Source organism: Helicoverpa zea, chromosome 31 (genome assembly GCF_022581195.2).
Source record: "Helicoverpa zea isolate HzStark_Cry1AcR chromosome 31, ilHelZeax1.1, whole genome shotgun sequence".
Taxonomy (NCBI): Eukaryota; Metazoa; Arthropoda; class Insecta; order Lepidoptera; family Noctuidae; genus Helicoverpa; species Helicoverpa zea.
The window spans coordinates 16738292-16759043 of NC_061482.1; the positions used below are offsets into that span (position 1 = coordinate 16738292).

Consider the following 20752-nt stretch of genomic DNA (forward strand, 5'->3'; position numbering starts at 1 on the left):
ATAAAATGTTGGCCAAATTCGAATGTCAGGTTAATTGCTGGGTTGGCGCTACGGCGTGCCGTGCTGTTCATGTGTGTCACCTTAACCATGTACATTTATGCACCGGTTTCTCAAATTTTCATAAAATTTAGTTTTCAGTTTTATTAAAATTAAGCTGTTTTACAGTGATTGACAATTTACAAGAAAAAATCAGAAAATAATTCAAAATAAAAGAGTTATAAAACAGGCATAAACCAAAAGAATAGCACGTGTTTAGTATGGATCAAACACAAGCAAATACAATGTGTGAAAAAAAGGAAATAAGTACACTAAAGAGTAAAAATGGCGAACCAGTAGTGGTAATAAACCACCTAAATAGCGATCGAGATATAACAAATATGGTTGATCGACTTTTGTCAAGGAGTGAATTTTCTTATGCCTCGTCAATATTTGTTGTTGTACCATCTGATGACAATGAAGCAGATAACTCGTCTGATGGTCGCAATTCTACTATTTGCGTACAAATGAGTGCAAATCCTATGAAATGGAAAAGACTGAATTCATCCGAATACGGTAAGTTGAATATAGAAGCTGATCTATTTTTTTTTCTCTTTTCAGATGCATATTTTGTCTCATATAAGACTAACCTAATTGAGGAATGACTAATTCTTCTTACAATGTCACCACAACAACTATTTAAACGACGTAAAAAATCATCAAATGATCCCTCCTGCTGTGTGTTAGCAGCGGAGGGTGAGTGTCAGGCTCTTACTGACTAAAAACCGTCGTGTTCCGTCGTAGGCCTTTTATGTAGGTACCAGGGCCGCGGTAACTCTTTCGAAATTGAGCCCACTCTTCAAATTAATGAGTTGTTATAATTCTACTCTGATCCAGTGTGTCTGCTCAATTTCTCGCAAAATATGTCAATAATACTCGGTCACCTTGCAGATTTATCGCAACTGAGGAATTCGTCCACTGCGCATGGCGTAAGAATATCTGCAAAGGGAAAAAAGTTTTTAATGGAGGGCCTGCCGACAACAGTAGTATCTTTTCATAACAAGGAAACCATGATCGAATATCATGAAACAATCCAGAGAGTAGATTCAATCCGGAGACAGATAGAAAGGACGAAGAACAAGCTTTGTCAAGTAACAACTCCTAATGAGATTGTGGAAACATTTGGGAATTGCCATGTCGTGGGTACCGACACGACTGCAGACAGACCCTGCTGTTGCGCTCCCAAACCCATTGAGTACTCCGACTACAGCTGCAACGATACATGCGTAGCGAATGTCACTTCCAAGCAAGTAACACCTCTTCTGGTTGATCATGGTACTATTTCATTTCTCCGTACTGCACATGGTTACAAAGTTCCATCTTGTTGTAATTCTAAAATGATTTAAAGTTATTTGATGTTTGCAGGTCTGAATAGCGATCCATTCCGTTCACCAGGATTAAGCATGAAGTCGCATGACTCGATTGAGCCCTTAAATGTATCAACCATTCCAATAGTGGCTGCCCCTGTTGAAAGTTCCAATTCTCCTTTAGCAACTAATAAACCTACTGAAGAGACAGGAAAAGAACCAAATATTAAACCGTGCCAATGCACTACAGAAAAGTTGACGGCATTGCTACAAAAAGCCGTCAATACTAGTCTGTTACTGAATATGAAGTCTACTGGATGTGGAGGAACTGAGAATCTCCCACCCCCACAACCTCATTGCCCAGTTTCTGGACAGATGCCACCAGAACCAGGTAATAGAATAATATGGTACATTAAAATGGTAATCCCAATGACACTGAAGCTACACAATGCGTTTCTATACCGCCACCCCTGCGCGGCGCCGCCCTTTTGACGTACGGATCAAGGCGGGAAAAAGAAATCTTTCACCAGTTTTCTGTTTCTTGAGCTCTCTATTGAGTCAATCATGGCAATATCGTTATTAGCAACGATTGCCGTCATCGACACAAGCTGTTCCCCGCAGTTCCACATGCTCCCCGAGGGAACTACTCTTCACCCGGGTTGAAAGTCTTCTATGTGAAGGACATGCATAGTGCATAGGCCCAGACTTTAGCTTATCAGTGTACCAAATTTTATTTAAATCTGTTCTATAGTTTCAGGGTGAAAGCTCGTCAGATCTATCTACAGAGGCCAACAAAGATATTTTCGCGTTTACAATATAGTATTAATAAAATAAATATAAGCCAGCATACTTCATTAGGTAGTTTTAATTTTGTTGTACTAGTAACCAATATGAATTCTTCAATTTGGGATATTATTTAAACATTTGAAATAACAAAAAATCGCACAGAGCTGAATATTGGTGAATACTTTGGATTCACTATAAAAGTCTACGTCGAACACTTCGATCCAGATCGAAATTCCGAAGATATTCGATTTCAAAGGTTAAGACTTCTTTTTTCTTTCGCAAACGGCAACTTTTCATGTGTGTTGCAATTTCTAGTGTGTATTATTGTATTTTACAGCCAAACAAAGCCAAATTAAATTAATTTGATAATTGATAACTGTTTTAAATATTTTTCCCGATCTTGTACAGTGTGTAAACAAGTGTGCTGGGGCACCATATATTTTGAAACATCTCCTTTAATAATCTACAAGTTTGGTCTCTCTGACATTTTTGATAAAATTATCAGTTTTCTAAAAAATAAACTTAATCTTTGAAATCGAATATCTTCTGAAGCTCGCTCTGGATCGATGAGGACTTTTTATATTTTAGTGAACCCAAGGTCTCCACCAAAATTCAGCTGTGGCCGAATTTGTTCTATTTGGTCACCATTTTTATATGTAAATTGACTACGACTATTATATTGTAAATATCATTTTTTTTCTTTTAACAAAAAAAACTTACTCTAAATGGCTGAACAGATGTTTGTAGCTAAATTAACCACGAGTATATAACAAAATATGTGAATCCAAGTGAGTTGTTGTTATAGGTTGCACCCACCGATCACCAGCCCAGGGTAATAACGCGAAGAACTTTCTAAAGTATAGCTGTGACCACAACTCCGTGTGCCTGCAAGTCGGCAGACAACAACTATGTCGCAAGTAATTACCGTTCCTTATCTGAAGTCAGTCTTGAATTATCTCCATCAAATTCATCCATATTATTTATACGTTTACCATGCGAGTGTCACATTCGAGTTAGCCTAACGCTTTTATAATATAATTACTTAAAATAATAAAAATGGGAAAAAAATGAAATCGATGGAGTATGCTGGCAATTAACGAACAAATCTATGTATTATTTAGTACCCAAATTTAGATAGCAGAGGATAAAATTAACACTAGGTTCTTAGGTCACAGAGTTAATCAATAATAGTATATCAGAGAATTTGAAATCTTTTCAGGTAAATTTGACGATTGTCCCACTTGCTTGCATCCACCAGAAGTCGACTTATGTGGTTGTGACGAATCCAAGAAACCAGTAAAACTTAAATCAAAATGCCCCTGTCCGTGGCGCCATCCACGCTCCCGAATGACCTCTCCAGCTGGCCTCATTCCAGGTGAACTAGCCAAGGTGAGCCAGGGCCTGTATAGTCCGGCGGATCCAATACATCAGGGTGCGCAGACGCACCAATGTGGTGCAGCAGGAGAGTCGGTGCAGACAAAAACGGGGGAAACTTGTACTCAAGCAGGCACAAAACAAACAAGATTTACCTCTTCCGTCGGCACATGCACTGACCCCAATAATGATTGTCCCTGTAAACGGGGAAAGAAGAAAAGGAAGATCATATGTAAGTGTCACGAGTCAGAACAAGAGTCAACTCTTGAATCCGATTCACAAGTAACTCCACCAGAAACACAGTGGGTTAGTGTTGATGTTACCGATGTTGAAAGGGTCGATGAAAGAGAGGTTATGAAGTTAAAGTCAGGTTTAACGGAGAGAGTTTCAGGATTCAAAATGCATCAGAAGAAACGTCCGCCGGCCCCGACCTCACCCCCGCCTGAAGAGGAGATTGAGTACACCCTCGACGATGCCCTTAGGTACTACGCAGCTGTTAACCCAGACCTATTCCGAACAATAGTTGAAGAACAACAGATTATGATAAAACCACAAGGAAACAAAAACAAAAAAGGACGTAAAGGTAAGAAAAGTAAACAGAAAGTGGAATGTGAGTGCCCGTCTGAAGTCCCAGCTCCGCCTCCACCATCTTCTGCTACCAAGCAAGCCCCTCAGCAGCCACTTGGTATCACACCGATCATGTCACAATCTGCACCATCAGACGGCCAAGGTGAAGAGGACGAAGGCCCATTTCGAGGACTGAAATTTAAAATGGCTGGCAAAGGTTCTGTGTCCCCAGGACTCGCTGGGATTTGTTGCTTCGATCTATTTCAAGAATCGTTTACGACGTGGTGAACATCCGCAAACCAATCAAACAGTACTTTTCATTAGACCTTCAATTCTTTCCATTAAGTTTATAAAGTCGAATAAATAATTCTATATCATGTACCTTAGCGTCATAGTTTTTAGTATTTTTTAACGAAAATAAGTTGTTGTAACATTTTGATAACATATTGTAATTAAAAATCGAATAATAATAGTCTTTTTGGTTTTCTTCATCTCCTTTTACAATCTCTATGTCGGTAAGTGTTTAAGGTCACTTCTTATTTTACCGTGGGTTTATCTTCATTTCCATTCTTTAATTATGAGCGTGTCTTAACAGGGTTCCCTCTGTCTGGCAGACTTCATGCTCTGAATTTTATTTGGCATAACACACTTGGCATAATTTACTTTTAACGAATGTTTTTAAGGCATAAAAAATATTTAGTATAATTATTGTTTCACCGAATATTTATATGTATGTCCGAGTTTACAGTTGCATACTTTTAAGATGGCAGAATTTTATTTAACATAATTGCTTTTGGCATAGTTAGAATTCCGCACTATTTCGTTTAGCATGTTTTAAAATGTTGTAATGTGCAAATGTTTATTTTGAGCAACTATTATTTGCTATAATCTCACTTGGCGTACTATGAAGATGATAGAATTTCATATGGATTCATTTTATCTAGCATGTTGCCATTTGTGACCTTTAATTAAAAAACATTGTATTATAAATTTTAAATTATTAGTCACGAAAACGAATCGCTGCAAAACCGACTCCACGTAGTCTTGTCTGCCCTACCATTAGTGTGTAAACAATTCAAAACCGCGTAGGCGCGGGGAGGGGCGAGGCGACCTGCGAGCTGAGGCGCAGGTAGTTTGTGTGAAAACAATCTGCGCCAATTTTACTGGCGTGTAATATTTATTTACATAAATATTTACAATACATATTTACAATAAAAATCAAAAACTATCCTAGTAAAACAAACAACTAAAAAGCGTCAAAAAATTAGTCCCCATCGCTGTCAACTGGGAGCGTGCCCAAGAGGCTGGCAGCATTACCTCGTTGGATCGCCATGCTGATTCTTTGTCCGAGGTAATAGCCAGCCTTCTGGTCACGAGAAGCGTCAACCAGCCGCCTAGAGAGATCTTTAAATAGAATGTGGGCATTCGGACCCCACGACCCGAGGGTTTCAACCCCAAACGGTTCGAAAATATAGTTTTTGACAAGGCCACTATATTTCCGCCGCTTGAGGTTCTCCGCAGCCGCAGCGGCAGCAGCAGCACAGCACACAGAACTTGGAAGGTGTGATGGCGCAAGAGTATCGACACAGGTTGCGTCCCATACTAAAGGCCTACCCATCTTCCAAGGGAATAACGACATGCCGTCTGGTCTCTTACCGTCGTCGCGTGCCAAGCCGTTTGGTTCTAATACAGCTGGTACCCCGACGGCAACAAGAGCTCGACGTATAATGTCATTGATGTTTGCATGCCGCGCAATACGGCCCGCACTACGGCTGCACGACAGGCCGTGGTGTCCGAGGCTGGTGACAGCCTCACCACAGTGGCAGCGATGAGGGGAGCAGCACGGTGCTCCTATACATAAACAAGTAGCGAGGCGGAAAGTTGTATCGTCAAACATGGTGCCAATGTTTGACGACGGTAGTGCCTGAAGCCAAAGCCCCGACTCCCATCTACCTCCCATATCAATTCGTATGGGAGGGCTTGGCGTCCGCAAAATTTCCAGTATTAGTTTACCGGCATTTATTTTCTCCGTCCATGGCACTGACAAATTGATCAGGAAAATCCTACCTATCACAATGATCAATTTGCGGTGCCATGCCTGGCGGAGGCTATTAATGCTTGGAAAGTCACATGTCCGAACACCGATCCACCCGCCAACCCATCCTCCCAGAGACAATTGGGATGAGCCGCTTTGCAGAGTAATACGGAAAAATCTCATTGATAAGTCAATTACTTCTGCGGAGCGAGCACGCCTACTGGCTGTGGGTGAATGGGAGTCAGGTCTCTGGCTTCACGCATTTCCGTCGGCAAACATAGGCACCATGTTTGACGACACCACTTCCAGACTCGCTGTCTGCCTGCGTCTGGGTGCTTCGTGCTGCACTCCTCACCGCTGCCACTGCGGGGAAGCTGTCAACAGCCTCGGTCACCACGGCCTGTCATGCAGTCGGAGTGCGGGCCGCATACCACGACATGCGAATATCAACGACGTGATCCGTCGGGCTCTTGTTGCCGTCGGCGTGCCAGCCGTACTTGAACCAAATGGTTTGGCACGTGACAATGGCAAAAGACCAGACGGCATGTCGCTATTTCCGTGGAAGATGGGTAGGACTTTAGTGTGGCACGCGACCTGCGTCGACACTCTTGCGCCATCCCATCTTCCTAGAACTGCGTGTTATGTTGGCTCCGCCGCTTCACAAGCAGAGGACCTCAAACGGCGCAAATATAGTAGCCTTATCGGGAATTACATGTTTGAGCCGTTTGGGGTTGAAACTCTCGGGCCGTGGGGTCCGAGTGCTCACGTGCTTGCGAAGGAAATTTCTAAGCGCCTTGTTGACACTTCTCGTGACCCAAGGGCTGGCTTTTATTTCGCACAGAGGTTGAGCATTGCCATCCAACGTGGCAATGCTGCCAGCCTTTTGGGTACATTACCCAGTGACAGCGATGAGGAACAATTTTTTGATGCAATGAAAATTATGCAAGTTTTAAGTTGTATATATGTATATATAAGTTTATTTTAACTTTTTAAAATTATTATACATGTTATGTAAATACTTCAATTAAATAAAATTGCTTTACCACCTACGCCTTTAATACCTAAAAATCAGCCCAAAAGACCTTTTATTATACCTTTACCACAGATTACTAAATAGTTACTACGTACCTTTTCACTCAACCTGCAAACTTCTTGGCTGCAATTTTCATTGAGGTTCATTGGTTTCATCTAAACAGGAAAAAAAATACATATTTGGCACTGACATTTTCAAATCATGCAGTCAGGACCCTTTGACATGTGGACATGAATGGCGTGTAAACTATAACTTTACTATTTTATATAAAAAAAAACAAAAAGCCGCGTAGAACGTATCTCCATTACATTTTAATGCATTAAATTTCCTTTAGAAAAATTATACATTATGAATTTTTTGGCTTGAAAGGTACGTGGAAAAGTTTGTATCATCACGGTTTGTGTTATGATAACTAAGCGTCGGCCGATTTAAGCACAAGCTACCAACGTCCTGACGACCTCCTGAAACGCAAGCGCGCCTGCTGTGCTCGGGGCCCTGGGTACGATTCGGGCCGAGGGTTCACTTTCACAAACAAGCCCGGAGTTTGGACTGTGGTGGCAGTACACCCCCTGTACCTGAGTATCGCCGTAGTCGGTGCTTTCTGGAAATGGTTTCTTTTTATCAGGATTCAACAAGAGAAATCAGAGCACAGATAAATAAAAGAAACAGCAGCTAAAAAGCTGATACTAAAAATACGGAAAATCGTTCGTTTTATTGTATGATCTTTTGATTTATTTACTTATCAACCCACAGTTACTGTTCAATTATCAGGATGTAACCAATCCAACAAAGAAATCACGAGGAACTTCAGCATGCCGGAAATTAATAAAAACACCATGCAGAAACAGCTACGCCTTCGTAGTAGTCATGCAATGAAAACACAACAAAAATCCCTTTTCGAATCGAAGTTCATCGTCAATGTCGTGTCGGAGGATCGATTCGATGAATGCTTAAATCCTTTTAACTATCCATATCAAACCAATCGGAAAGTCCGTCGGTGTCAATTAAAACCTGGTGAAGACGACTGTTGTTGCTCTTGTAACTCTGACGCTATGTTTCAAGTGATGAAGGCCTTGTATGAATGTTATAAGAAGAAAAATTGTCAAAATTGCAATTGTATTCTTTGTGGCCATTTGCAAAAGGAAGAGAGATTGCTCGGATTGATAAACAACTCTTTTGGCACTGTTGCGGTTGATGCTACTGATAAGGAACAGAAAGAAAAAGTAAAAAAAAATGAAAGGGCTTCACTTGAAGGGAAAACACCTTCAGTAAAGGCTTTCATGAAAAAAGCAAGAGATGAGCATGGTTTACCTCCAGAACCTAAAACTGCTTCCGATGTGCCGCCAGAATCAAAAACAAAATCAATGAAAAAAAAACATATAGAAGCATCAAAAGTATTGGAGCCACTACAGGGAAAATCACCTAAAGAAAAAGAAAGAATATTACAGGGCTTGCATGACACTGGCGTTACACTTCCTGAAGGTCGGACACCGTCTGAAAAAGCTCTTATTGATAAAGTCAAAGCAAGACCTCGTAAGCATTCGGCAGTACCTAGATTTTCAGAAAAAATGCGAAAAGCAAAAGTTGATGGCCTATTAACACCTCTTAAAAGTAAGACACCCGAAGAAAGAGACAGGATTCTAAGAGAACTTGCTATGCGCGGAATACCTCTCCCTGAGGGCCAAACACCATCAGACAAAAAACTTATCGATAAGGTTCGCACCGACCTAGGTCTTCCTATTGAGCCCAAAAATAAAGCTATCAGAGATAAACACCACAAAGCAGCTTCAGCTGGCAAACTTTTGCCATTGGAAGGTAAATCAGCTGCACAAAAAGAAAATATATTGCAAGATTTACACGACATGGGTATACCGTTACCCATAGGAAGGACGCCTTCTGAAAAAGCTCTTATTGCTAAGATAATGACAAGCCCCCGTGCGCATTCCATTACAGTGCCTACAGAGAAAATACGCAAAGCGAAAGCGGAAGGTTTGCTCACTCCAGTAAAGGGCAAAACTTCAGCTCAAAAGGAAAAAATATTAAGAGGACTTGCAAAGCACGGCATTCCTTTTTCCGAAGGCGAAACACCGTCAGAAAAACAGCTTGTTGAAAAGGTTCGCGGTGAGCTGGGTTTACCACCTATACCCAAAACACCAAGTATGAGAAGAAAATATGTTAAAGCTGCCGATGCTGGATTCTTGCAGCCATTAGAAGGTAAATCCCTGAAAGAAAAGAAAAAAATTCTACGAGGTTTACATGATATGGGTATACCGTTACCAGAAGGTCGTACACCATCTGAAAAAGCAATCATAACAAAAGTCAAAAGCAAACCTCGTGCCTCTTCACTTTCTCTGAAACATCCAGAAAGAATTCGCAAAGCTACAGCTGAAGGTCAAACATCTGATCAGAGAGAAAAAGGTCTAATAGATCTTGCAATGCGAGGTTTGCCACTTCCCGAAGGTCTAACTCCATCAGAGCGGAAACTGATCGATAAGATTCGTGAGGCCCTAGGTTTGCCCACTGAGCCCAAAACTAAAGCTATGAGACAAAAATACAATGAAGCAGCTGCAGCAGGCAAGCTATTGCCATTAGAAGGTAAAACATCAGCACAAAAAGAAAATATGTTGAGAGGATTATATGACATGGGCATACCTTTACCCAAAGGGCGAACACCTTCTGAAAAAGCTCTTATAGCAAAAATTACAGCAGGCGCTGCATCATCCGCAATTCGGCAGACGAAATCAGAAAGATTGAAAGATGCTAAAGCTGCTGGGTTATTGACACCGTTAGAAGGAAAAAAAGCTGAACAAAAAGAAAAAATACTTCGGAGGCTTGCTAAACGTGGCTTACCACTCCCTGAAGGTAAGACTCCCTCGGATAAAAAACTAGTCGACAGAGTACGAGCCGAAGTGGGGCTACCACCAGTACCAAAAACACAATCCACAAAAGAAAAATATGACAAAGCTCTAGCAGCCGGTCTCATAACACCCTTGGAAGGCAAAACCACTGCACAAAAGAAAAAAATTCTTAAAGCACAAGCAGCTATGGGTTTGACACTACCAAAAGGGCGAACTCCTTCCGAAAAAGCAATTATCGCTAAATTGAAAACAAAATCAACACCATCAATTACAACAGAAAAAATACGAAAAGCTAAAGCAGTGGGACTATTAACACCTCTTGCAGGTAAGCCTTCTAAAAAAAGAGAAAAGATTTTAAAAGGCCTAGCTAAAGCAGATTTACCATTACCAGAAGGAAAAAGTCCATCTGAAAAAGCTTTAATAAATAAAGTAAAAACTAAATTGGGGCTACCCGATATAACTGATTCAGAAAAAATACGACGTGCTGAAGCTGCTGGTCTTTTAACACCATTAGAAGGGAGAACACCTGCACAAAAAGAAAAAATTCTAAGAGGCAGGGCAGCAGCGGGTTTACCTCTACCGATGGGAAAATCGCCTTCAGAAAGAGCCCTGTTACAGAAGATAAAAGCTGATACTGGCTATGTGACACCGTCACCCTCAGAAAGGTTACGAAAAGCAAAAGCTGCTGGCTTGTTAACTCCTTTGAAAGGAAAAACACCATCAGTGAAAGAAAAGATATTAAATAATATGAAAGCCGCCGGCGTCCCTATCTCTGAAGGTGAAACACCATCTGAAAAGGATTTAATAAAGAAATTAACGACTGAACCTCCACCTTTAAAGAAAACACAATCGGAAAAAATGAAGCTAGCAAAAGCTGCAGGTCTTTTAACACCTCTGCAAGGTAAGACTCCTGAACAAAAGCAAAAAATTTTAAAAGGTTTGGTGAAAGCTGGCATTCCATTGCCTGAACCTAAGACCGAATCAGAAACAAATTTAATTGACAAAATTCGTAAAGAAACTGGTCTTCCACCAGTGCTGAAGACACCATCATTGCGAGAAAAATACAGAAAAGCTCAAGCTGCTGGATTAATTACACCGTTAGAGGGTAAAACCCCTGCAGAACAAGAAAAAGTATTACAAAAACTTCATGACGCTGGTTTACCTCTTCCGGAAGGTAGGGGATCTTCGGAAAAAGCTTTAATCAAGAAAATTCAAACAAAGCCACCACGAAAAACTTCGTTCGAGAAATTAACAGCAGCAAAGGCTGCTGGGTTCTTAACACCACTAGAAGGAAAAACAGCAGCACAAAAAGAAAAAATATTAAAAGGCCTTGCAAAGACAGGCATTTTATTACCAGAGGGTAAGACTTCTTCTGAAAAAGACTTGATAAAGAAGGTTCGACAAGAAATGGGATTGCCGCCAGAACCTGAAACACCATCATTGCGAAAAAAGATACAAAAAGCTCATGCTGATGGATTAGTTACTCCACTTGAAGGTAAAACCCTCGCACAGAAAAAAAAAAATCTCCAGGCTCTAGCTGACGCCGGCATTCCACTTCCTGAGGGAAGAACTCCTTCAGAAAAATCATTAATTGCTAAAACCAAACCCAAGCTTAAAGTACTACAAGAAAAAGCTGCATCACTGGAACGAAAAGTAGCCGCAGAAAAAAAGAAAACAATAAAAGGATTGATAGACCAGGAATTACCAGGTGGGCAAGCAAAAACGAAAACATCTTTGGAAAAGTCTATTATTCATAAAATTCAATCTGATCTGGAAATAGCGTTAACGTCAAGGACGTCATCGGAAAAATCAATCATTCGCAAAGCAAAAGAGGCAGGTTTATTAACTCCAATAACTGGAAAGTCACCAGCTGACAAAGAAAGAATACTGAAAGGTCTTGCTGAAACAGGCATACCGTTGCCAGTTGGTAAAACGGTATCTGAAAAAGCTTTAATAAAAAAAGTAAGGGCCGAAGGTGGCTTAGCACCTGAGCCAACTTCTTCGGAAATAATGGGTAAGATAAAAAAGAAAACAACAACGAAACCAGGAAAAGGAATAGAAGCTAGAAAAATTGAACGTGTAATTAAAACAACTACATGCGATCGAGGTTGTGGTTGTGATAAAAAGAAAATTAAGTTCAAACACAGTTACGTAAAAATCAGAGTTACTTCTCCAGATATATCTTCCCTCTGCGATTGTCTGCAAGAATGTATCCCAGGCGTTACAAGTGGAGCTTTCATTGACAACGACGGAATTAAAGTTATCGTTGGCAGAGTAATAGGCGTACCTTTATACTCTCGAGAGTATAGCTATCATAATGTAGTTGATGGTAACCCTAAATCAAAACTCACAAACTTTTTTAATAAACATAATAAGTCACAGTACAAGGTGTGCATGAATGTTGCTAATGAAGAGGAATACGTCATGAACAGCAACTCCGATAGTAGTTCCAGCAACCCGCACAGCAGCTCGGAAAGTGAAAAGATTTCCGAGCACACTTATACACCCCCCTACGAGGGGAGGCGGTGCATTAAACTCGGAGTTTTAAAAACTAAATCAAGAGCAAACAGTTTTGATTCTATTTTCGTTATTAAAAGTGAGACCTCGTTAAGTTTGAACACGAGTCAAAGTAATAGTATGAACACAATCAGTGTAGTGTCCGTTATGAACAGCAGCATATCATGCAATTCTACTAATTATTCGGGTGATCGAACGACTGATGAAAATGTGACTTTAAGCTCACTAGATAATTCTATAACAAGGTACGTTGCATACACAGATATCTTAATTTATTTTAATACCTACGTTTAATAATTCATAACTTTTTAAATTAGAATCAATGGAACATTCCAATATCCGACTTGATGCTCCAAGTTAATTTATAAATTATCTGATTACCTGTTTGGAAGCACACGTGTACACTAGTGTTATTATTTTCTTCATAAAATTGTGTAGTACTACTACTCACCTTCTTTTTTTAGCGAAAGCGAAGATAACAACGAACGAACACCCATTAGGACAGGCAATGTGAAAAAGAAAATTGTGCAACCAAATCCACAACACGAGTACAAAGTGTATATGATGTCTCAAACCAAAATAAACTTTCCTACTCATCAAAGCGGCAAAACTAAAAAAGCACTGACTGAAGCTCACGCGCCTGTGACGATATTAAGCCACATACCGACCAAACTAGATTTGTCGAAGTTAATGGATAAGATTCTTAAAAAGAAACGATACGCCGATGCTGCCTCCATATTCATTGTAATACCAACATCTGATGAGGAAACCGAAGATTCCGCGGCTTCCGAAAACTGCAATGCTAGTAATAAGTCAAGCGAGACTCAAGTTTCACACCAAAATAAAAATCTGAAGAGTAAGTGATTTTATGTAAAACATACATATAAGGTCCATTGAAAAAGATGAACCCTGAGGAACCAACGTTTCATCAAAAAATTATAAAATTAATATATCGGGTGTGTCGTTCACAATCACATTAAATTCTATCGCATATACTTTATGATATTCTATGGCGAATTGTAAAAAAAATAACCTAATCCATTCAGTGGTTTAGCCACAGGAGTCATTTTTCGTTTTTATAATTTACAACATCATGTGTAAAACAGAGACAAAGTTAGGAATATCGAATGTTTTGATCAGTTGACAGCTGTCAATTTTCAAGGAAGAATTATGGAAAAATTACAGTTGTTTGTAATGACTGACTTTTATATGGTGTTCTAATTTTCGCACATTTTTATTCTATTTACTTTGTTTGAAAAATTCATTTTTTTATTTTCATGTTTTTTTTTTCTTTGTGTTAATGGACATATATTAACAAGTATATTAACGCATTTCATTTAATGTGATTATGAACGACACACCCGATATAGTGTAATGCGTATTAAATTTCTGAAATACTTTTTAACCAGTGCGCAAACTTTGACCACTTATCTATACTAATATTATAAAGAGGAAAGCTTTGTTTGTTTGGTTGTAATGGATAAACTCAAAAACTACTGGACCGATTTTAAATATTCTTTCACCATGAGAAAGCGAGTAACATAGGCTATATTTTATCCCGGTGTGGGTAGTAGCTCCCACGGGACGCGGGTGAAACCGCGGGAAAACGGCTAGTCTATAGTAAAACAAGTTTTAAAGATACGTATAATTTTAATTTGATGTTTTAGTACAAAAATAAAAAAAGTTTTTGGGTAAAGAAAGATATCATTTTGAATAGATTTTATGGTCATAACGATGAAACAACCGGTCACCGCCATACGCATAAAAAAATCCTTAACATATTGATGTTAATACTTTTTTTGCGCACTGCTTGAAAAAGTATCCTGTATATGTAGTTTTTTAAAATCTCATAAAACTTTTAAGGTGTAACGATGCAAACATCTGCATCAACAAACAAAAAGGTTTGTGGCAAAGGAAATAAGTTTTATATGAAAAAAGTATCATCTTGTAACGACAAAGAAACAACGTTCCTAAAAGAAACTGTGCAAGTACTTAGACAAGTTGAAATGAAGAAAAACCAATTTTGCCAAATTGCTGCTGCTAGTAAAATGACACAAGTGGAACAAAAGATAGATCAAATCGTTGGTACCGATTTTATCGTGGACTCGCCGTGTTGTTGCTGTCTTGCGGAGCAATCGTCCAGCCCATGCAGTTCCAGGAGCAGCTATATAACTAATGTGATGTCAAGGCAACTCACACCGCGGTTCTTGAAAGGTAAATTGTATCAACAATGACAATTCAAATATTCCTCATTATTGAATGCAAAAGAAGAAACCCTGGTCTTATAACTTAGGTGACAAGCTCTTTCATATTTTGGGTAAATCATTGGACTTTTAATTTTCAGGCTTGTCGAATGAGTCACTAAAAAGACTTCTATGCGATGTAGCTCCTTGCTCCGATGTCATTTCCTGCAATGAGCCGTCGAATGCATCTTACCAACATCGCCAGTCCTTCTCAGTATTGAAACAGAGTCACAGAAAAGAAAGCTCTTCGCTTTGCGATTGCATTCGTAACTATTCGATGGAAATTATAAAATCTCCACGTAAGCGTATCTCATTCATCGATTCCAAGAACTCAAAACTCAAAACTCAAGTTAGCAAAACGGCTCATGAAATAGCTGGCAAGTATATTTTCCTTAGCTTAATTAGAAAAGTATTTACTGCTATTCTATCACGAGACCATCGCCCGACCTCCTAAACAATACGGACTAATCATTCAAGATTTAAGATCTCATCCTGAAAAGTAAAGCGTATTTCTTTTATTTCATTTATTCTTATCTAGCTGTTCTCCATGGTTCTACCTGCGTCTCCATGAAGCTACTTAGTGCACCCATATAAAGCGAAGTATAATTTATGTCCTTTCTCAGCCTCTAAACTATGTTTTACAAAATTGTATTATAATGGGTTGAGTACTTTTAGCACGAAAGCCGGATATACAGACTTACTTCGATATTTAAGATATTTTTATCTACAAACATATTGCGATGACACTATTGTACAAACAAACACTGACCATTTCAGGTCACCGAAGATACAACTCATCAAACGATAGTTCACCAAAATCTGAAAGCGATGTTGAACGCGGCTACACTAACAGAAAGAAAATATTCACAAAAGTAAAGAATAAAAACGAATGTACATGTACAGATTCCTCTTTATCGGGGGTGGGTTCTGGAACAACTTCGTCAACGGGATCAAGAATCGGCGAAATGTTTATTTCTGTAGGACATTCAAGGTCAAATCAGTTCGTAAATCAGCAGCGATACCATCAGGCAAATAGGCGATCCGAGAGACAAGAAGACACCTGTCAGCTCATTGACCAGAAAGATAGTTGCGTATGTGACGATGTCGACCACGTTGGTGATGACATTGTGATACCTAAAAAAACATCACAAAAAACACTACGAAAACCTTCTGCAAATTGGCGATCTAGACAAGAAGAAACCAAAGGTAGTTGCGTATGTGATGATGTCTGTAGCGATGACACGCGCAACTCTAAGAAACGAACTAATGATACTGGTTATGATATTGTTATACCTAAAACTACATCACAACATTTACCTCGTGAAAAGCGACTACAAAATTTATCTCGTAAAAGCACAGTACAAAATATACCTCGTAAAAAAATAGTACAAGATATACCTTGTGAAAAAACAGTGCATAATTTACCCCCTGACGTGGCAGAACAGGCAGATGACTCGAGTTCCAGTAAAAAATCAAAAAATCCGAAACGTCAAAATAGCCCCTTAAAATACTTATCTCAGTTAATTAAATCTTCCTTAAGCAAATTTAATAGTTGCACATGTGAAGGCAAACAACAAACAGGTCAAGTAGATGTAGATACTTCGTACCGTAAGGATTCCAAAAACCTTGAAATAGCAAAGGAATCTAGAGAATCAGAACAAGCAACAAAATCTAAAGGTAATAATTTTGCAGCCAATACCGAACATTTATCTCAAAAACCCGTTCAAAATTTACCACGTGACGAGGCAGAACAAGCAAACTACCCGAGATCCAGAAACAATTCAAAAATACGGAGATGTCAAAGTAGCCCCTTAAAATTATTTTCTCAGCTAATAAAATTTTCCCTAAGCAAATTGAATTGTACATGTGATGACAAACTACAAACGGATCTAGTAGATATAGATAATTCGTACCCCAAAAATTCCAAAGACCTTAAAAAAGCAAATGAATCAGAACAAGCAACAAAATCTAAAAGTAAAAATCCTATAGCTAGTACTGAACATTTATCACAAAAGACTGTTCAAGATTTACGTGGTGAAAAAAGAGCAGAAGATTTACCTCGTGAAAAACCAGCACAAAATTTATATCGTGACGAGGCAGTACAGGCAGACGACTCCAGTTCCAGTAACAAATCAAAAAAACCGGAACGTCAAAAAAGCCCCTTAAAATTTTTGTCTCAGCTAATTAAATCTTCCTTAAGCAAATTTAATACTTGTACATGTGATGACATAATACAAACAGATCTATCAGATGTAGATACCTCGTACCCTAAGGATTCCAAAGGCCTTAGAGAAGCAAAGGACTCTAAAGAATCAGGACAAGCAAAAAAATCTCAAGGTAAAATTCAAGATTTATCTCGTGAAAAAATTGTAGAAGATACACCTCCTGAAAAAACTGTACAAAATTTACCTCGTGAAAGAACTGTAGAAGATATACCTTGTGCATATAGGCGATCTGAGAGACAAGAAGACACCAAGCAACTCTTTTCCCACAAAGGTAATTGCGTTTGTGACGATGTCGACCGCACTGGCGATGACATAAACCTGAAAACAAGCAACTTTAAAAAACCAAAAGGAACTGTTACCACCGATGACACTAAAAATAAAGACTGCGCATGTCAAGTGGTCCGCGGCCATAATACCGTGATACCTGAAAAAACGTCAAGTGCAATTAGGCGATCTGAGAGACAAGAAGACACCAAGAAAGTCTTTTCCCACAAAGGTAGTTGCGTATGTGACGATGTCGACCGCACTGGCGACTCTAAGAAACCAAAAGAAACTGTTACAACCGAAGAAACTAAACATAAAGCAGACGCCGCATGTCAAGTAGTCGACGGTCATGATATTGTGATACCTAAAAGAACATCACGTGAAAAATCAGTACAAATCATACCTCGTGAGAAATCAGTACAATTTATACCTCTTGAAAAAACAGTACAAGATATACCTCGTGAGAAGTCAGTACAAATTATACCTCGTGAAAAATCTGTACAAATTATACCTCGTGAAAAATCAGTACAAGGCATACCTCGTGAAAAAATAGTACAAGATATACCTCGTGAAAAAACAGTACGAAATGTACCCCCTGACGTGGCAGAACAGGCAGACGACTCGAGTTCCAGTAAAAAATCAAAAAAACCGAAACGTGAAACTAGCTCCTTAAAATTCTTGTCTCAACTAATTAAATCTTCCTTAAGCAAATTCAATAGTTGTACATGTGATGACAAACAACAAACAGGTCTAGTAGATACTACGCACCCTAAAGATTCTAAAGACCTTAAAGAAGCGAAGGAATCTAAAGAATCAGAACAAGCAAAACAATCTAAAGGTAAAATTCCTGTAGCCAGTACTGAACATTTACCTCAAAAAAATGTTCAAGATTTATCTCGCGAGAAAACAGTACAAGATGTACCCCCTGACAAGGTAGAACATGCAGATGACTCAGGTTCCAGTAAAAAATCAAAATCACCGAAACGTCAAAATAGCCCCCTAAAATTCTTGTCTCAACTAATTAAATCTTCCTTAGGCAAATTGGATAGTTGTAAATGTCCTGACAAACATCAAACAGATCTATTAAATGCAGATACCTCCCACCCCAAGGATTCCAAAAACCTTAAAGAAGCAAAAGAATCTAAAGAATCAGAAGAAGGTAAAAAATCTAAAAAAGAAAAAGCACCAGATAAAACGCACACAATTTGTGGTTGTAACGATGATAAAGCCAATAAGAAGGAGGCTGAATCAAAGAAAAATTTGTGCACAGACAAAACGCCTCAATCGCAGAAATCATCAAAAAAGAAGCACTCAATTTGTAGTTGTAAAGATGATAAAGACAATAAGAAGGAAGCTAAATCAAAGAAAAATTCGGACACAGGCAAAACGCCTAAATCGCGGAAATCATCTTCTAAGAAGCACTCAATTTGTTGTTGTAACGATGATAAAGACAACAAGAAGGAGGAAATTTCTCAACCGCCGCTTGTATCTAACAGTGAAGATCCTCAATTGCAGCCATCATCTAGCTCTGGAAAAACTCCTCAGGCGCAGCCGATGTCTGACTCTGAACAGAATCCTCAATCGGTATCAACTTCTGGAATTGAGTCGTCATCTCAACCAACATGTGAAATTGAATCATCGCCTCAATCAACACCAATGTCACCAAGGAAATCTTCACTAAGGAAATCGTTACCCCCATCTCCCGTGTCAGGTTCACCTATCTCTGAACCAAATCCTCTACTGGAACCAACATCTGAATCGGAGTCTTCACCTCATTCAACACCAATGTCACCAAGGAAATCTTCACTAAGGAAATCGTTACCCCCATCTCCCGTGCCAGATTTACCTATCTCTGAACCAAATCCTTTACTGGAACCAACATCTGAATCGGAGTCATCACCTCATTCAACACCAATGTCACCAAGGAAATCTTCACTAAGGAAATCGTTACCCCCATCTCCTGTGTCAGATTTACCTATCCCTGAACCAAATCTTTTACTGGAACCAACATCTGAATCGGAGTCATCACCTCAATCAACACCAATGTCACCAAGGAAATCGTTACCCCCTTCTCCCGTGCCTGGTTCACCTGTCTCTGAGCCTCAACGAATATCACCTCCAATCGACTCATGCTTCCCAAAAACAGAGCAGACCCGGCAATTATGTATGACACCAAAATGTATGCAGCCATCTGCAGAATACCTCCCTCCTGAAGGATACTCTTACGAGGAAATTGGTCCTAGTTGCGGTTGGGTAGACATGGCAGAGGTCATCAGAAGAAAATCCGAGTGGTCACAGTATACCTCTGGGTTCAAAGCCTGCAAGAGAAAAAAAGTAGTAAAAAATTTGGATGTACCGCAAGAGGAAATTGAATTAGACTTTGAAGATGCCGTCAAGTACTATGCAAGTACGCATCCAGAACTATTTCGGGATTTAATGCAACAGGAGTTACAAAAGAAAATCGAATCGGAGACTGACTTAGAGCAGTTCAAAGGCAAAGAAGGTAAAAAACTAAAAAAAATAAAAGAAAAGGAGAGAAAACAAAGAGAAAAAGCAAGAAAAAAGGCAGAAAAGGAAAAAAACAGGAAAGATAAAAAAACTAAAAAGAAAGGAAAACGCAGTTCAGATTCCGATGAAGAAGTTAAGCAAAAGAACTCACTTAATGAGGAAACCTGTCGCTGTCCATACGGACCCGTACCTCTGCCACCTTACGCGAGTACATCTGAAGAATGGGAATATCCCAGAGGATTGAAAATGTGCCTTGGAGGCAAGTACTCCACTACACCAGGTCTCAAGGGTGTGGCGTGCTTCAAAATGACTCAAGAATCTCAATCACTTTCAACTATCTTTAATCAAGAATCTCTCATCTCTTGGTAAAATGTACAATTTTTGTTTTGTTTCTAATTAAATTGTTTATGAGTTTATTTTGATAACCTTGTTTGTACTAATAAATATGGATAATCATGGATATATTTTTTATTACAAGCTTTTATTTTTAACTTGCAATGTATGTATGTAACTATGTGTGTTCGGGTGGAATTTTACAACTCAATTTTAAGGCACTTGCCCTCAACCGATTGGGCTGAAATTTTGCATATGTTACAGCCAAAGTAATAAGTCTAAATATTATACAGGGTTACTGGTAAATAGACCGCATCCTTTCAGGAGGTGATAGTATAGGTCAATATGGTCAAATTTGACCATGGCATACACTGGACAAAAGTTAACCCGTTTCCAGATAATCGAATTTCAAGATCATTATAGGTACAGGTATCATTATTAGTCAAAAGTCTCGTTTTTGTGGATTTTTGTGTTTTTGGATAGAAGATGAATCACTGCATAATAACAAACCATAAAAAAGTACAAATCACAGAGGAAATGATAGCGAACAGCAATTACTTTTTTAGTAGCTATTTTCTCAAAAATGTTACTCTGCATTTTTTGTGCAGAATACTTAAAAAACACATCTACATTTATCTAGCTATCCAAAAAGCCACAAAACATACA

At 39.1% G+C, this 20752-nt stretch overlaps 2 protein-coding genes across 2 annotated transcripts; both read left to right on the top strand.

Annotated features, from left to right (window-relative positions):
* Nucleotides 1-257: 257 nt before the first annotated feature.
* Nucleotides 258-4358, top strand: LOC124645255. The gene is made up of 4 exons (XM_047185046.1): nucleotides 258-552; nucleotides 928-1311; nucleotides 1402-1734; nucleotides 3349-4358. Exons 1-4 carry the CDS (start codon nucleotides 258-260, stop codon nucleotides 4356-4358), a joined length of 2022 nt encoding a protein of 673 aa, XP_047041002.1.
* A 3592-nt stretch (nucleotides 4359-7950) lies between these two features.
* LOC124645465 lies at nucleotides 7951-20122 on the top strand. Its single transcript, XM_047185275.1, has 7 exons — nucleotides 7951-12758; nucleotides 12978-13369; nucleotides 14377-14727; nucleotides 14858-15133; nucleotides 15534-17039; nucleotides 17106-19125; nucleotides 19255-20122. Exons 1-7 carry the CDS (start codon nucleotides 7951-7953, stop codon nucleotides 20120-20122), a joined length of 10221 nt encoding a protein of 3406 aa, XP_047041231.1.
* The last annotated feature ends 630 nt before the right edge of the window (nucleotides 20123-20752 follow it).